The sequence below is a fragment of the Hemitrygon akajei genome, chromosome 14, assembly GCF_048418815.1.
Source record: "Hemitrygon akajei chromosome 14, sHemAka1.3, whole genome shotgun sequence".
Lineage (NCBI taxonomy): Eukaryota > Metazoa > Chordata > Chondrichthyes > Myliobatiformes > Dasyatidae > Hemitrygon > Hemitrygon akajei.
This window is the reverse complement of record NC_133137.1, coordinates 92,748,433-92,766,450: the sequence shown is the minus strand read 5'-3', so window position 1 is coordinate 92,766,450 and position 18,018 is coordinate 92,748,433. Positions and strand designations below refer to the sequence as shown.

Here is an 18,018-nt window from a genome sequence, read left to right as displayed (position 1 = left end):
AGAAACTAATTTTACAGTTATGCCAAATACAGCTAACTTACTGAAATTGATGAATTGTTATTGTACATTATTTCACAGAATAACTCATCAGTGCAGCCATAAAACATGTTAAATGCAATCGGTTTAAGTTTTGAGAATGATAATACGCATGCAGCTTTACAAACCGTGTCTTTAGGGTGGCCCAATAGGAAGAAATATGGGGACCCATGCTTGTCACTTTTCATGCACATGGAGAGGCTGGAAGGAACCGTTCCTAAAGGAAGGGGAGGAATAGCCTGGGACCAATCAGTAGAATTGACAGTAGCAATGACATAGATATTACTACTGTTAGCAAAAAGATATATAGTAAGTTGTTCAGCATAGAAAATTTTAACCAGGACAGAAGTAAGCTAAAATAAGCTTCAAGATAGAAGGCATGCAGAAAGTTAAACAGTTAGTGAAGAAACTGAAATGTTCAAAGCTTAGCTATAATACATGTGTAATTTTTTAAAATCTATGTACAAATGTAATCTGTAAAGCACCTCATAAAACGTATTTGGCAACAAGCTATCAATTACCTTTAAAAATTCGTTCGTTTTTATCTACACTTAATTATCTACATTTACTTAATAATGTACCTAAAACTCAAAATACTTCAATGGCTGTAAGATGCTTTGGGATGTCCCGAGGCCATTTAAGGCACTATATAATTACAAGTCTGTCTGTCTAATGTTTGTTGTGACAACGTTTTACGGCATGAGGATGCACACCTCGGAAGAGAAAAGCTGGTTTATCAGGAAATGCATCATTAACTTCAATTAATGTAGAACCATTGACAGAGAATGCTGTTGTTTTCTGCCAAAATACATTCAGCTAGATAACATTTGTCCTTCATAACTTTCTAGTTGATAGCTAGTTGCCAATCTAACATACTGTACTAGTACCACACAACAATGTTAAGCTACTGTTTTACACTAATTAACTACAAATAGGATTTATAAGCTGAAACCCACCATATTCTGGCACTTGACCTGTTCCCCTTTTAAGCAAGAGCCGCACTCTTCTTCCTCCTGATTTTATTAGCTCTATTGCTCTAGCATGGGTCATTTCCCTTGTGTTTTCTCCATTGATTTCAATGATTTGATCACCAACCTGTTGAAAATGAAAAGTTAAATTATGAGAAATACAGTGAAGCACTGACAAGCAATAATTGGTTGATAAAATTTCTGTTCTTATTTTAGTTCTGTGAAATTCTATTTTCAGATAGCTCGAGTTAAATGGGTGCTGCTCTTCTGGAGGCTGACAACCCTCCAGAATTCTTCCCATATTTGAAGGTGACAGGGATGAACAGTTCAAAGATGTTAGCATTTTATAGACTTCTTAAATACTTAGCAGATATAAAAGAGAAGGGAAAAGGTGGGTGTTTGGTGGAATAATTGGAGGCAGGTTCCTTAATGAAACCTTTAGAAATATTTACAGGAAAGTAGCAACAAAATCTAATATGGGGACTGCAGCAAACATTACGCTGGCCAAACCGGGAGAAAGCTATCCCCAAGGATCCATGAACTCAACTGGCTGTGAAGCCGCATGACCAACTGTCTCTAGTCTCTGCCCATGAAGATCAAGAGGGGCACAAATTTGACTGGGCGTCAGTGAAGGTCATGGTGTGAACACCAGCTTTTCTTGAACAATTCTGTAAGCAGACATGTAGCCCTCAATCTACAGGATAATCCACAGGATGTAATTATGGATAATCACATGCTAATACATATGATCAGAAACGGTTACTTTGAAGACTGAGACAGTCTATCTGAAATTTTAAACACAGGCTGACTGATACATTGTTATGACATTGCTTTCTTAATTCATTTTCCAGGATGCGGACATCACTGAAAAGGCCAGCTTTCATTGCCTATGCCTTCTTGCTTTGTGCAGGTGGCAGTGAGCCACCTTTTGAACTGCAATAATCCTTCTGAGTTCCAGCCATAATGAAGGACCAGTAACACATTTTTAAATCAGGATGATACGTGACTTAGAACATCATTTACTGGTTCCTGTCTATGTACCAACTGGAGGAAGTGGGGGGAGAAAGGGAGGCAATATTCTGTCACATTCTTTACTTGTGCCAGGATACTCAGCCTCTCACCTGTCATCCTAGCCTTGGTACTTACGTGGTGTTTCTGGTGAATGGGTGGGGGGGACTCACTTAATGTTTGTAACAGGGGCTTGGTATTAGGATGACATTGAGTGTCAAGGGTAAGTGTTTAAACTCTCTCTTGCTGGAGATGACTGTTGCCTGGCACATTAGTGATATGGATGTTACTTGGTACTTATAAGTGAATGCCTGAATATTGTTTAGAATGCAGTGCATTTAAATAGCTTTATTTGCGAAGACATTGTGAATGGAATTGAAGAGTGTACAATCTTCAATGATTGTCTTCACTTCTGACCTTTATAAGTAAGGTCATTGATGAAACCACTGAAAACCACAGGGCCTTTGATTTCCTTCAGAATCACAACAACAATAATCATCTTCTTTCATGCAAGGTATGATTCCAATCACTGGAGTGTTTTCCACTTGATGCCTATTGAGTTTTACAAGTGTTCCTCGACACAATACTTGGTCAAATGCTGCTGTAATGTCTAGTGCAGCCATTCTCATTTCACTATTTTAGTGAATGGTGTGAAATGCTGGAAAGACTTGCATTTTTCAAAATGGGGCTATTTCAAAATGTTTTACGGCTTACTTTTTTATATTTAATATAGAAACTGTCGCTGGAATTGCAGCATCAAGGACCTTTTAAACAGTAAGTTGATCATAAGTAGAAAACCTGGCTTAATGATGTTGACTGAGAGATAAATATTGTCCAGGAATACTGAGGATATCTCCACTATTATTTCTTCAAAATAATGCTATGGGATCTTTCAATGTGCCTGAGAGAGCATTTTGATAGTTTATTCTAAATTTGGCATTTCTGACTAAGTAACATTCCTTCAGTTCTACTCTGGACTAATACTTAGGCTCCATCTCTATTGTACAACTTAAATGCAGCACCTTCTGACTTACAGAGAGCTATCTCAAGATCAAAAGATCAATTCCAATTGACATTAAAGGTGGAATCGGATGCACCCTAATGTACCTAAGAAGACCAAGGTAACATGTCTGAATGACTAGCGACCTGTTGCGCTCACCTCAATAATAAGCAAATGCTTTGAGACGCTGGTCAAGGACTACATCTGCAGGATGCTACCACCGACACTGGACCCTCTATCATTTGCCTACCAACACAACTGATCGACAGATGACTCAATAGCCACACCGTCCTTAAACATCTGGAGAAGACAGATGTTTATGTGAGAATGATGTTCTTGGACTAGAGTTCAGCATTCAACACCAGGCTGGACAGGAAGCTCAGAGACCTTGGCCTTCACCCTGCCTTGTGCAGCTGGATCCTGGACTTCCTGTCAGATTGCCGACAGGTGGTAAGAGTGGGCTCCCTCACCTCTGCCCCTTAATACAGGAGCTCCCCAGGGCTGTGTCCTAAGCCCCCTCCTTTACGCTCTGTATACCCATGACTGTGTCGCCACCCACAGCTCCAATCTGCTAATTAAATTTGCAGATGATACTACACTGATTGGCCTTATCTTAAATAATAACGAGGCAGCCTGACACAGTGGTATCAAGAATCTCTCCCTCAATGTTGCAAAAACGAAGGACCTGGTTGTGGACTATAAGAGGAACGGTGACAGGCTCACCCCTATTGACATCAATGGATCTGAGCTTGAGAGGGTGAACAGCTCTAAGTTCCTTGGTATACACATCACCGAGGACCTCTCTTGGTCTGTACATACCAGGTATGTGGTGAAAAAAGCACAACAGTAAAGCCTGGGCCTCTGTACCCCCTCTGCAACTGGATCCTCAACCTCCTCACTGGAAGACCACAGTCTGTGCGGATCAGAAGTAACATCTCCACCTTGCTGATATATGCCTAGCCCATGCTCTACTCTCTCTACACCCACGATTGTGTGGCTAGGCACAGCTCAAATGCCATTTATAAATTTGCTGATGACACAATTATTGGCAGAATTTCAGATAGTTATGAGAAGATGTACAGGAGCAAGATAGATCAGCTTGTTGTGGGGCTGCAGCAACAACCTTGCGCTCAACATCAATAAGACCCAATAATTAATTATGGACCAGAAAGGGTACGAGGAGGGAACACACATCACAGAAATGGAAAGGGTAAGCAATTTCAGGTTCCTGGGTGTCAATATCTCTGAGGACCTATCCTGGGCTCAACATATGGATGCAGTTACAAAGAAGGTACAACAGCAGTGATATTTCATTAGAAGTTTGAGGAGATTAGGCAAGTCAGCAAAGACACTTGCAAATTTCTACAGATGAACCATGGAGAGCAATCTAATTGGCTGCATTACTGTCGGGCATGGTGGGGGACCACTGCACAGGATCAAAATAAACTGCAGAAAGTTGTGAACTCAGTCATTTCCATCATGGGCACTAATCTATCTCCCCAGCATCCAGGACAGCTGCCACATAACAACAAATTCCATGATATATACCAGTGATCGTAAATTTGATTCCGATTCTGATTGGAGACAGTATTGTATGCATTTGTATTCAAAAGCAGTGATTTTTATCATAGTCACAAAGGTACTGTGGCTCAGTAGTTAAATTTTCATATTAGTAGAATCCAGAGGCCTCCACATTTCAATTCCTACTATGGCAACAGAAGAATTAAATTTCAAGTAAATAAATAATTCAGTAATGGTAGCCATGAAATAAGTGGACTGTGGTAAAATAATCTATCTATTGTGTTTCAGGGCAGCAAGATTGTTCACTTTTTTGTGAGGGGGTTTTATAGGACTGTTGTTATGTGTGAAGCCAAGCAGAGCTGCAGAACGGATGCTGCTAATAAGAGAGAGATAAGGGAGAGCCATTCAAAATGCTAGTAAGAGAGAGATACCGAGAGAGAGACACATAATTCAGTATTTTGGCGTCTGCACTGATACTGCCACGGACATTTGCTTTGAACATGAACTGCTCGTTAACACTCCTGCTGAGACAACAGGAAGTGGTGAAGTTTGATGGACAGGTGATACCCCATCGGGGGGGGGGGGGGGATAAAATAGCGGGTTCGTTAAGACACAGGAGACACGCCACGAGACCCTGGAGAGAGCATTGTGCCCCCACAAGTTGGTGGGAGTTTGGAGGACCGATTCGCGGGAATCGGCCAGAGGCTCACTGGGTGTAAAGGTACGACCGGTGGGGACCTGTTGTGTGTCCACCCTTGGCTGGGTGACGGGTTCACCATGGAAGAGCGGTCGCATCTGGAATGGAGGGGTCACAGTCGGTGACCACAACGGGACAACGGTCGCATCTGGAACGGAGGGGTCACAGTCGGTGACCACAACGGGACAACGGTCGCATCTGGAACGGAGGGGTCACAGTCGGTGACCACAACGGGACAACGGTCACATCTGGAATGGAAGGGTCACAGTCGGTGACCACAACGGGACAAGAAGACAACGGAAGGTTTGCCTGAAATTTCAGCTGTATCTCTCACTCTCTCTCCAATGGTACCACAACAACTACCTCAAACTACACTAAACTGAACTGAACTCTGCTTCACTTGAAGACTGATCATTTACCCCTAGACTTCGATAGAGCTTGGCTGATTCCTATTCCCATATTTCTGTGTATATGTGTATATTATCATTGCTAACCTATTACATTTATATCCTTGCATTTAGTGTACTGTATTACTTAATTTACTAATAAACATTATTAGTTTCTAGTAATTACAGAGTCCAATGAGTGTTCCATTTCTGCTGGTTTGACAACCCAGTTACGGGGTATGTAACACTCTCAATTCAGAGCAGAGTGATTAAATCTTAACTACCCTCTAACAGGTCACATGCCATTGAGTTCACGGACAATAAATACAGCTCTGGCCAGCAACACAGCCCATGAATGTATGTAATTGATCAAAATGGTCAAAGAGATCATTTGTACCTGCAATTATCTTGTGATAACATACAGGACTATTACAATAGAGTAACTAATATTATTGTTTCTTTCTGGCCATTGAGCTGCAGCTAGTAAGCAAAACAGGGTTCACCAGATTCAGATTCAGTTTATTGTCATTTAGAAACCACAAATGCAATGTAGTTAAAAAAATGAGACAACGTTCCTCCAGAATGATATCAACAAAAGCATATGACAAAACAGACTACACCAGAAAATCCACATAAAGTTTGGCAATCCCCAATCCAGAGTCCGGAGAGGCTGCTGCGTATTAATATCGTGCTACCATCTTAGCGCGTTCCCCGGAAAGGAGCTCCAAATCCACCAGACAAAACAAGACCAAAAACTAAAGCTACAAGACCTGCACAAAACCACGTAATTACAACATATAGTTACAACAGTGCAAACAATAGCATAATTGATAAAAAAACAGACCATGGGCACAGTAAAAATAGTCCAAAGATGTTAAAGTATCTATCTATCTAAAAGACTGTAAGTTCAAAAGAAAGCATCACACAGTTTCCACGTCCTCAGGGTCCCAATAGACTCGTCGTCCCACGCAGGCAGCAGAAGGGAATACCCCCGCTATAGACTTCCACGGTGCCACCCAACTCAGCACACAATGAAAGTTCCGTCGAATGCAGCCTCGCAGACACGGCACACAGTGAAAGCACTCCAACCGCAGCGGACTCTGAGTCCGTCGAACCTCCAAGCCTCCGACCATCCTCTCTGGCACAGCTTCTCTGAGCACCATCCTCTGCCGAGTGTATTACGACACCCCCGCCAACGGCCACCGGCAACGCGACCCCAAGGCCTGGAGGCCTGTTCTTCCCAGCAGAGGCCTGGACCTCACAGCAGCAGCAGTAATGAAGAGGGCCTTCCTGGAGATTTCCAGATGTTCCTCCGTGCTCCATACTCCGACCTCCGTTTTTCATTAGATTAGGATTGCGCACGGCACCCCCACTTAACAAATAACATATCAGCTCTGGAGTGGCCGCTGCAAGCTGCGTCGCGCCGCCATCTTGGCTCTCTTATTCATCAATAAAGAGTAATATTTTCCAGTAAAGTATTTGAAATATACTAGACTGTAGAATGGATCCAGCTGAGTTCAAAGCCTGACTGTATAATTGAAAAATTTGTTTGTATAAACAAGTTATTCAACATGCCATGGCTCATCTTTACGTTGAGGAAAATTGAGGGGAGATACTACTTCAGAGATTTTCATGGCACAGAGGGACCTATTTAAATCTCTAACTAGACAAACTATTACAATAGTGCAGTTTCAAGTGCTGGATTCCAGTTAACTGGGCCATCAGTTAATCAGGGCAGCTGCTTATTTGGAGAACTCTTAAAGAACAAAAACTAATAGAGAAAATAGCTGCTATTCCTTTCATTTATTTGGGCCATTTAATTGGGACAGGGTACTGTTGCCAAACAGTTGCATACTAGCGTCAATCATGCAGACTTATATGGCCTTTAGACATTATATCATGCTTAGAGTGAACAGTTTTTAAAACAAATCAGTTGAGTGTGTTCGTGTTCAAAAACAAAGATTTTTTATCGCGGATGGTTAGTGATAAATAAGCAGTAAGACAATTCAAAACTGTTTTGCTCACTGCTGTTTCAAGCATTAAGGTTTGAGACACAAGAAAATCCCAGGAATGAAAATGAAGCTATTCCACTACTTCAACAAGTTTGGAACTATGAAGAATTAAGGTATTGTGGTGAACATTTGGCCCATGATAACAGATGAGTAAACTTGTTAAACTCAACAACCATTTTTATTGGCCTGTAATGTGCTGTAGTTTTCTATTATTCTATGAGACAGAAAAACAGACCGGGCACTATGACCTGGGGAGAGAACCCACTCAGTCACATACCGACGGGGGAAGTTGATTATTCCACACTTTGTTACAGTCAGGGTGGCCCACAAACACACATGAATAACCGTATAACCCGAGCTAAAATGTAGCAATAAATGAACTTGAACATCCCACCATAATCCCACAAAAGCATTTTAACACAAGAACAATAATAGTGCTGATCATTAGAAATGCGAAGGCAGGCTGTCACTCACACCACCCTCAGCCCCCTTCCCCCCACCCAGAGTGTCACAGTATCAAGAATCACCTTGAATGTTACAAAAGAAAATGAAGGTTTGGAGGATGCAATAATTGAAAGCATTGTATGAAGACAGTCTATTATCTGCACTAGGTGCGTGCACTGATTTTGTTCATTTATGGTCAATCAAAAGAAAATGGCAGCATACACTGGATGAATTCTTCTATCAAAAGCTATTAGAAACTAATCAACAGTTTTATAGTACTGTAGTAGAAATGGTAATAATCTAATTTGTTCTGTATTTTTAACAATTTCCATAAAACTTTGGCTAATTTGGGCAGTTGCTTAATTGGGCCAAAATGGACTGATCCTGACGTGTTCCAATTAACCAGAATCCACCACACGTGCTCAAATAAAAAATACAATTTAAAATATTGTATCGAGTAAAAGAAAAAGTTGATGTCTAAATATATCCCTCATACTGACTAATCCACCTACATTGTACGTATCTACATTAAAAAATCTCTTCATGAAAACTGAGTATGTAGAAATAAGATCGTTATGGTAGAGTTAGTAAAAGTGATCTGAAAACTATTTTTCATTTGCCCTTTTCATGTATCTCACTTTAATTCAATACAATTTCATAACTTTCCCAATACCTAAAGGCACATACTTAGAAAGTAGATTGTGGAATGTTAATTCTTAGGTTATTTCAAATAAAAAATAAACATAACTGAAAATCAGGGATCATTACAGCTTTAACAATGTTCAATACTGAACTTGTTTGGTCGTGGACTTGTCAATGTTGAAGGCAGAAATAGGAACTTGGCCTTGGTTCATTTTGGGGTCAGATGCGACATTGAGAATGTGAAAATTCTGGTTCAGACAGATGTTGGTGACCAGGGTATGCAGTTTGTGATGGACACCAAAGGCTCTGCTTTTCTTAAAGCTTCAATCTGTGCCTGACAATTTAAAGGCAGAGGAGAAGCTGAGAGTGGAGGTAAGGTAAAGGTGAGTGCTGTCACCAGGTTTGAATGATAGTTTTAAGCAATCATTCTCTAATACAATTTTATCATCCTTTGCTACTTAACTGAAATAAAAAGAAATTCATCTTTTTGCACTTCAGGTTACACACAATGAATCTGGTTTCATTTTCTGTGGCAGTGAGATGACATGCCGCTTAATATTCGGACAAAAATAATTAGTACAAAAAATACAGCAGAGGAAGAGTATGGGTAAGATTGGAAGAGTACAGAGGAAATGAATGAGGAGGTTGGCAGGACTTGAAGACATCAGTTATATGGAAAGGGTGAAAAGATTACAACTTTATTTTCTGGAGGGTAGAAGAATGAGGGGGAGATTTGATGGAGTTATACATAATTTAGGGGAAAAGGTAAGGTAAATGCAGACTATTTCTGCTGAGGTTGAATGAGACTAGAACTAGAGGTCATTTAATTTAAGAGTGAAAGGTGAAATATTTAAGGGGAACTTTACTCAGAGGCTAATGTGAGTGTGGAATCAGGTGCCAATGGACATGTTTTATGAGGGTTTGATTGCAACATTTAGGAGAAGTCTGGATAAGTACATGAATGGGAGGGGTATGGAGGACTACAGTCCAGGTGCAGGTTGATGGGATTAGGCAGAGTAACAGTTTGGCATGGGCTAGATGGGCCAAAGACACTATTTAGCTTCTATGGTGTTCAATGATTCTGAGTCTTAAACACTGTTTTTATATGTGCTTGTACCTCCTCCCTCAGCAGTGCATTCCAGCCACACCAGTGTGAGTGTACACAAAAAAAACCTGTAGCGAAAACAATCCATGTTTGCCCAATTATTCACTATATACCTCAAAGTCTTCTACAGAAACCTTCGAGGAAATTACAACATAACTATATTCTTGTCCAACTTTGAATTTAAAAAAATTACTAATGCAAAGAACAAACCATAAAATTAGATCCAAGTTTAGATTAAATTAGGGATGCTATTTATTATAACCATTGTTCTGAGAATTTAGCTATACAATAATTAAAAGACAGAAATTTGACGTTTTCATGTGGAATGACATAACAATAATCCTTTTCAATTAGTTTTGTCTAAATATTGAGGTATTTTAGCTCACTACTGTACAAATCATTCAGAGTATGTAATCTGCAATGCTTATCTCTATGAATTAACAAGAAAATCATATTAGAGAATTGGCTTTGAAAATAGTATCGTTTCAACTTCTTCCCCTCTGGTGATCCTGATTGAAGTATGATCATCAGGCCCCAGAGGAAAACTATTAGTTTTCAAAGGACACAATTAAAGTTATGAAGTGATGGTTTCAAGCGCTTACAATGGTGGGTAGAATTCTGACTTTTGGCTGTAGTGCATTTACCTCGATATCAAATTGTCTGAAACCTAGCCTTATGAATTGGCACTGGGGCATAATGGCATAAGGAAGAGCTATTTATATTCATATCAGCTTTTATCAGGTTTCAAATTTTGCACATGTCAAGTTCTGAATAAAAGTCGGCTTGAATATTGGATCCTGTCAAGTTATTTGTTTAGCAGAGTGGCTGGCACCTGATCAGAATCAATGAGTCACAAAATAGCAACTGCAAGTTTGTCATTTTTAGCAATGTTCATAAGTTTCAACAAGATATGTCCTGTCTAGTTTCACTCTTGTGCTGATCAAATGGTTGGAAGCCCAAATTGTTGCATTATGCCATAATAACTCTTAATATTTGGGCTATCATTTTAATTTTGGACTAAGATGCATTTTGATCGCATGAATTCTGCTTAAAGTGGCATTTTGTAATACTTCCTGTTACAAATTTGCATAACCATGACATTATTTATAAAACAGACCGTGTATTACTACTGTGGTTCCTATCTAGTTCTACACAACTACATGCACCAAAGTATTAGTTATACAATTCCAATAAAAATCCCAATTGGATGGATGGCTGAAACTTTATCTGAAGTTTTCATAAACTAACCCTGATGGGTAAATTGATAAATGCAACAGGAGTAATATAAAACCATTGAAATCATTAAAACTTCCAGGATGGATACAGGATCTTAATCGTAGTAACAGAAATGGTTGTAATACTTTCCTCAGCATTCAGAAGGAAGTGAAGATATTGCATTACCTCTTAAGGACTTTCATATACTGTCAGATTTGACAGCACACATACTGCTGCACCAATGATAAATTGCTCAAATTATTAGCTCTTGCATTGAAATTGTGAGAATTGTGAGAAATTCTGTGCTTTGTATTTACACCCTTCAGCCATCTAACAGTCTTACTGGTATTGATATCCAAAAACGTCTTCTTGCAATGGCAATTTTGTGGTTGATTTTCTATTTTCTGCAAACTTAACATAGTGCAGCCAATAATAAGGAGTTATACAGTCATGGGGCAAAGAAGCAGGTCCTTTGACCCACTGAGCTCACACTGACCATAAGGTGCCCAATCATATTAATCCTATTTATCTGCACTTGGCTCATAGCCTTCTATGCATTGGCAATTCAAGGACTTGTCTAGGCACATCTTAAAATGTCTGCATTCACCACCCTCACAGACAGCACATTTCAGATTACAACTGCACAATCCCAATTACAACTGCCCACTGGGTGACCAAGTTCTTCTTCAGATCCCCTTTAAACCTTTTGCTGGTTGATGGCAGAGTACAAAGTTATGGCGGGATCCTGAGCAGTATGGAGGAATTGAGGGCTCTTCAGGTTTCAGAGTTCTAGTGCAAGTTAATAGGGTGGTTAAGAAGGCCTATAGTGAGTGGGTCTTTATAAACTGGGGGGATTAAGTTCAAGAGCCACGGGATAATGTTACAGCTCTTTAAGACTCTGGTTAGACCACACCTGAAGTACTGTGTTCAGTTCTGGTCACTTCATTATAGGAAGGATGTGGAAGCTTTAGACAGGGTGCACAGGAGATTCACCAGGTTGCTACCTGGATCAGAGAACCTGTCTTATGAGGAAAGGTTAAGCTAGCTATGACTTTTCTCTTTGGAGCGAATGAGGATGTCAGAAGACTTGATAGAGGTGTATAAGATAAGAGACGTAGACAGAGTGAATAGCCTGTGCCTTTTCCCCAGGACAACAATGACCAATACCAGAAGACATCTTTTTGAAGTTTAGGGGTAAAACAGAGAATGGTGGGTGCCTGGAGTGCACTGCTGGGGGTGGTGGCAGAGGTGATAAAATAACACCATTTAGCAGACTCTTAGTTAGGCACATGGATGATAGAAAAATGGAGGGTTCTGGGCTGTGCAGGAGGAAGGAATTCTGCAGTAGGTTTACATTGTGGGCTGAAGGGCCTGCACTGTGCTGTACTGTTCTGTGTTCTAAACGTATGCCCTCTGTATAATCACTCTGGTTTTAAATATCTTAATTGCTGTGTCTGACTGTGATACATTTAACCAGAAGTAAATTGTTGTCTTACCTTCATTCTTCCATTTCTGATAGCTGGTCCATCCTCTGCTAACCGCAATACATAGAGATCCATTTTATACTCTCGGCCGCCACGAATACTAAATCCAAATCCCTTGGCACCTTTCTCCAGATCAACCGTAAAGTAATCAAAATCCTACGTGAAAATGTAAAGGAGAACAAAAGATACACCAACTACATCAAATGTTTAAAGATTTTAGTATCCTAACATAGTAAATCCAATCAGATTGGATAGAAACACTGAAAATTCCTGATATTTTGAAACAACAGCAGCTCAGGAATATTGCTTAGATGAACTGTAGGACAAATTAATAGTAATGGCAGAATTCCATTGTGAAAATCTTCTTAAATCAGTATTTTTTAAATGCTGGTGAACTTTTAACTTCAATTCATATGGTCAATATCTAGCCATTCCTATGTACATTAATATGAAGTACTACTTGATGTGGGATTTAAGAACTGTATGGCATTATTAATAACTGTGTTTCTTTTCCAAGCAGAGAAATATCCAGCAGTCTGCCCTCGTTATGTTACATAATGACAATGCACACAAACGCATTCTGATTAAACGACCATCATTAAAATTAATATTTCCCTAATATAATTTTGATTTAATAATATAACATTAAATCAAAATATCGACTTTTCTACTACATTGTAGAGCATTTGATTATAACTTGTGGTAGTTTATATAGAAAATGAAAACAGCTCTTGAGATTCAGTATTATAAAGGTGTGGAAATTTTCTTGGGAAGCAAGCAACTTCTGTTCAAAATTTTATCCCACATTATAGGGTAAATACTAAATATTCACAGAGACTGATTTTGTGGTCAGTGCAAACGGATTGCCAGCTATTATTGACATCTTCACTGTTCGTGATCCCCTGAGGGAAAATTTGTAGGAGGCTCTCTCCACAGGGTTCTCCAAAGCAGCAATGCCACCAGGTGGACAATGTGAAGCAGCCCACAAAATGAGTAAATAATTTTATGATAATTCAGCTTGGTTACCATGGCGACTTGATCAGATCCAACTTAGATATACCTTAAATCTTTTCCTCTTAGGCATCCAAAAGGAAAGGAATTGTTGAAGTCTCAGGTCAATGTCCTGCATTAGGACCCCAGAGATGTTGTCAACCCATTGAGTTCCTCCAGCAGACTGTCTGTTGCTCCAAATTCCAACATCTTCAAGCCATTTTGTTCGGCCTATGTTTTGTCTTGACTTTCTAAGCTGTTATCCTATTCTGCTAAAGGTTTACCAGTTGGAGGGAAAGTAAGTATATCGATCCTCTGAGCTATTCTCACACAATCACTTCACCAATGTTACAGGGTGTCCTATTAGCTCAGGAAATTATCTTTAATTTAAAGGCAAGTATAATTTTGTAAGCAGAGCATTGCTTCCTACAAAATGAGCTGACTTGTTGTACAATTTCCCTAATTCTATTAATTCATTAGTTAATGGTTGTTTTCAGAAATTATGGCATTAGTTTCCCTAGTGTCAGATCAAACATATTTAAGTGAAAACATAAAAGGTTTATAAATTACAAAAACTGCAGAATTGAAATTAAGTAAGGATTGTTGCAGGTAAAAAGGAATGGTAGAATCTGAAATAAGTTAAGATGGGACAATTTTTTATCTGTAGACTTGTATAATAACTATAAAATAGATACAGCAAGTTATTCAACCATTTTTGTTTCAAAACCTTATAAACGGATGGCACAGTCATGTCGTGGTTAGCACAATGCCTTACAGTACCAGTGACCCGAGTTCAATTCCTGCTGCTGTCTGTTAAGAGTTTGTATGTTTTCCCCATGACTGCACAGACCAAATTCATTTAATTGGTCATTGTAAATTGTCTCGTGATTAGGCTATGGTTAAATTGGGGGTTGCCAGATGACGTAGCTCCAAGGGCTGGAAGCACCTATTCTGCGTGGTCTCTCAATAAATAAAAAAAAAATATAATGAATAAACTTGCTGCCTTTTAAGTTTTATATTTAATTGAGTACATATTATACATATTTGTTAGCCTTTAAGAAAACACAAGGGATATCATTTTAACTTCAGACAGTAATGCAAAATGAATGCCAAGGCAATAACTACCTATCTAAAACTTGACCTAATTAAGTTTTCATGTCTATTGAAACAAATATTGGCACTCAATAATATTTCAATGATTTTATGCTGTTGCCAGAACTTTGGGGATAATAAAATCCTGCCGTCTAGCATTTGATTTTATAAACAAAATACGTACCTGCTCAATGCTTGCAGTGAACATAGCAATTATTGTATTTTATTGCTATTGGTTTGTAAATGTTCATTTTTACTCTCTTGTCCTTTTCCTCTAATTGTCCATTGCAAAATCAAAGATTCCACATGATTTGTAAATAAATTTATCAACGCCCTGCATATTTAAGGCATTAGAACATAGAATAGTACAGCACAGTACAGGCCCTTCGGCCCACAATGTTGTGCCAACCCTTAAACCCTGCCTCCCATACAACCTCCCACCTTAAATTCCTCCATATACCTGTCTAGTAGTCTCTTGAATTTCACTGGCATATGCTGTGAAATTTTTCTGGGTATTCCACTGCTATTAAAGTAGTGCTGTTCAGTTTATATTCATCCTACCAATATTCACTACTTAAAGTTACAGTTCATCTTCTATAGAACCATGTCAGCTTTCTTTGTTAAAGTCAAATATGATTTATAAGTGCAGCATTTTCCCTATAAATTGAGTTGATATTGCACACAAAAATAATTTTCTCAAATTCTATGAGCATTTTAGCCAATGTTGTGTAATGCCTTGTTCATATTTTTACTGTTATGCTGTATGTATTTCATTTTGGCAGTTCTGTAAGAGCAGCTTGTTTGGGTTACTGTTGAAGATAAAGAATGATGTGGAATGTGTGCCATCCAATTAACGGGAGGTTTTCTTTGTGAGGGTCAATAAGGTTGGGCTTGGTCTTTTTTTGTTTGGTGGGAGATGGAGAGAGAAGTTGCTGGGGAGAACCGGTTGTAGCGTACGATCTGGTGGGAGACCCGTTTGTTTGAGATGGATTGTGAGCGGTGTTCGGAAGGCGGTGTGGGCGTTCACGCCTACGGGGGCCCAGCTTGTGAGTGACAGAGAAGTTCAAGAAGAGTTCCAACTTGTGCATGTTTGACTGTTTAATTAGAATGGGCCCTTTTCTTTTTGTTATTTTTTACTAATCTTTTAGATGTTAAAGATTCATAAATATCATTAATTTAATCATATGCAGTGTACTGTCTGTTATTATGTGGCACCAATTTCTAACAGGGTAGCAAATGACACAGCAACCACACAAACTGGGGGTTTGGGGTGGGAGAGCACCTCAATCTCACTAGTTTGGCAGGGCCAGAAGTTGTCTTCCCTAGACTTACACAGCAAAGGAAACCAGGGTTTTTCAGTTGCAATTCAAGGTTATTTCACAAAACTATAGCATTCTGTTGACACTCTCCTGTTCTTATCTTCTGTCTGCATTGTCAAGTTTCTCTCAATATTGAATTATGTGCCTAAGTCATCAAAACATGTAATCTAAAATAGCATTATATTAATGTTGTAAAGTCCTGAAGAGATACGGCACAGATATAGTTCTCACAGATCATCAATCAACTATTATATTGTACTATGGTTTCAATACACGAAAGGTATCCTGAAATATTATTAATGTATTCACTTATGGAAAATTACTACGGTCAGTAAATTGGAATATTTGAACTCTCCCACCTGTGGTTGTCTGTATTCAGACACTGCATACTGTCGGTTGTCAGGAGGCTGCTGCCTGTAGTCTAATAAAGGTGGCTGCCTGTAATCGAGAGATGGTGGTTGCCGATAATCTGCTGCTGGAGGTTGCCTGTAATCTGAAAATGGTGGTTGCCTAATGTCTGGTTTGACATCTTGTCTTGCTTTCACTTCTGACCTGTAACTAGATAAACATACTCAATATTACAATTAACACAAACCATCTCAAGAAACATTTTGTTCCTTAAAAAAAGGTTCAAATAATTAGATTAATATATTTTAGCCTGACAGATTAAAACCTAGTGAACTTCAGAGAATGAGTAATGCAGGCCTATAGCAAGAATTGCATCTGGAATTCCAAGACGGTTAATTGGTGCTACGGTAAGTTACTTGATGCAACTCCTAGAAATATACAGTAAAAGGAATAACATATAAAATGGTAAGTTTGATGTAGAATCTTTTCTTACCAAATTTCTTTATGATACTACCACATGCAAAGGTTAGAATGAGCCTTAATTTTACTCAGCTCATACCTACTCTCATCAACACAATAGACTCTCTGTAAATGCTGGAAATTTTGAGCATCACACTCAAAATGCTGGAGGAACTTAGCAAGTCAGACAGCGTCTATACAGGCGAATAAATAGTTGATGTTTTAGGCTGAGGCTCTTCATCATTCTATCTGACTTGCTGAGTTCCTCCAGCATTTTGTGAGCTCATTTTTTTAAAAACTCTGTTCCTAACACTTGAATATTCCACATACATTTCCACTAGATGGCAGCAGCAGCCCTAATCAAAAACAACATCAGCCACTACAAAGGTCATTCACTTTTTAGTCATTTCAAGTGTTGTGATTTTCAGGGATTGATTAAGATTGAGGAAGTCTTCATGACTGCCATTTGTAATAATATCACAAATGTCTTTATACCGTGCTTGCTTACCTTTCCAAATGGATATCAAAGATCGAAAGACAATCTTTAAAGAAGTACAGGGTGTTCCCTGTATAGTACAGTAAAGGCATCCGTTAGTCTCATGAGACCATGGATTTGCGCCTTGGAAGGTTTCCAGGGTGCAGGCCTGGGCAGGGTTTGTATGGGAGACCGGCAGTTGCCCAAGCTGCAAGCCTTCCCCTCTCCACATCACCGATGTTGTCCAAGGGAAGGGCACTAGGACCCAAGCAGCTTGGTACCGGTGATGTCGCAGAGCAATGTGTGGTTAAGTGCCTTGCTTCAAGGACACGAACCAGTGACCTTCAGATCACTAGACCGATGCCTTATCCACTTTCCCTGTGTAACACTGCAAACTCCACTAATGCGGTTTAAGTGGTTATATATCTCATGCCTGTTGTAACCTCTGCCAATCGGATTAACTCTTGTGTTTCTCTGCATATACGTTTTGGAATGAAATGTGATTAATATACTGGTGGAAATTATCTTGGTTTAGCAGATCATTATCTGTTTCCATTTGGGTGGATTAAGAATAATAAAGGTCAATAAACATAGATGGGTGTTACCTTAGGCCAATAAAAAGTAGTTGTGATGTTGGGCATGTCAGGCGAGATGTAATCAGGTAGGTCAAATAATCAGTTAATGACATTATGTTGGTGAAGAACCATAAAGAGGACAGGGCATTTTAGAACGAGTACTATACAGTGAGGAAAAGTTAATGGTTTTGTTGTAAATTAACCTTTAGAAAAGAGTAATCATTAAAGATAATAAGATTTTT

At 39.2% G+C, this 18,018-nt stretch overlaps 1 protein-coding gene across 20 annotated transcripts in view; it reads right to left on the bottom strand.

The window, feature by feature from the left end:
- Positions 1–18,018, bottom strand: part of magi2a (membrane associated guanylate kinase, WW and PDZ domain containing 2a) — a 556,955-nt gene that overhangs the window by 29,421 nt on the left and 509,516 nt on the right. For 12 of the 20 annotated variants that reach the window (XM_073066590.1, XM_073066591.1, XM_073066603.1 and 9 more), the window contains 3 exons: positions 16,279–16,477; positions 12,531–12,674; positions 993–1,131 (listed from right to left, as the gene is read on the bottom strand). In XM_073066590.1, the coding sequence (XP_072922691.1) occupies positions 993–1,131; positions 12,531–12,674; positions 16,279–16,477 (482 nt within the window). Of the gene's footprint in view, positions 1–164; positions 254–992; positions 1,132–12,530; positions 12,675–16,278; positions 16,478–18,018 lie in introns of all 20 variants that reach the window. The other 8 variants (XM_073066607.1, XM_073066606.1, XM_073066601.1 and 5 more) reach the window with 1 other exon arrangement.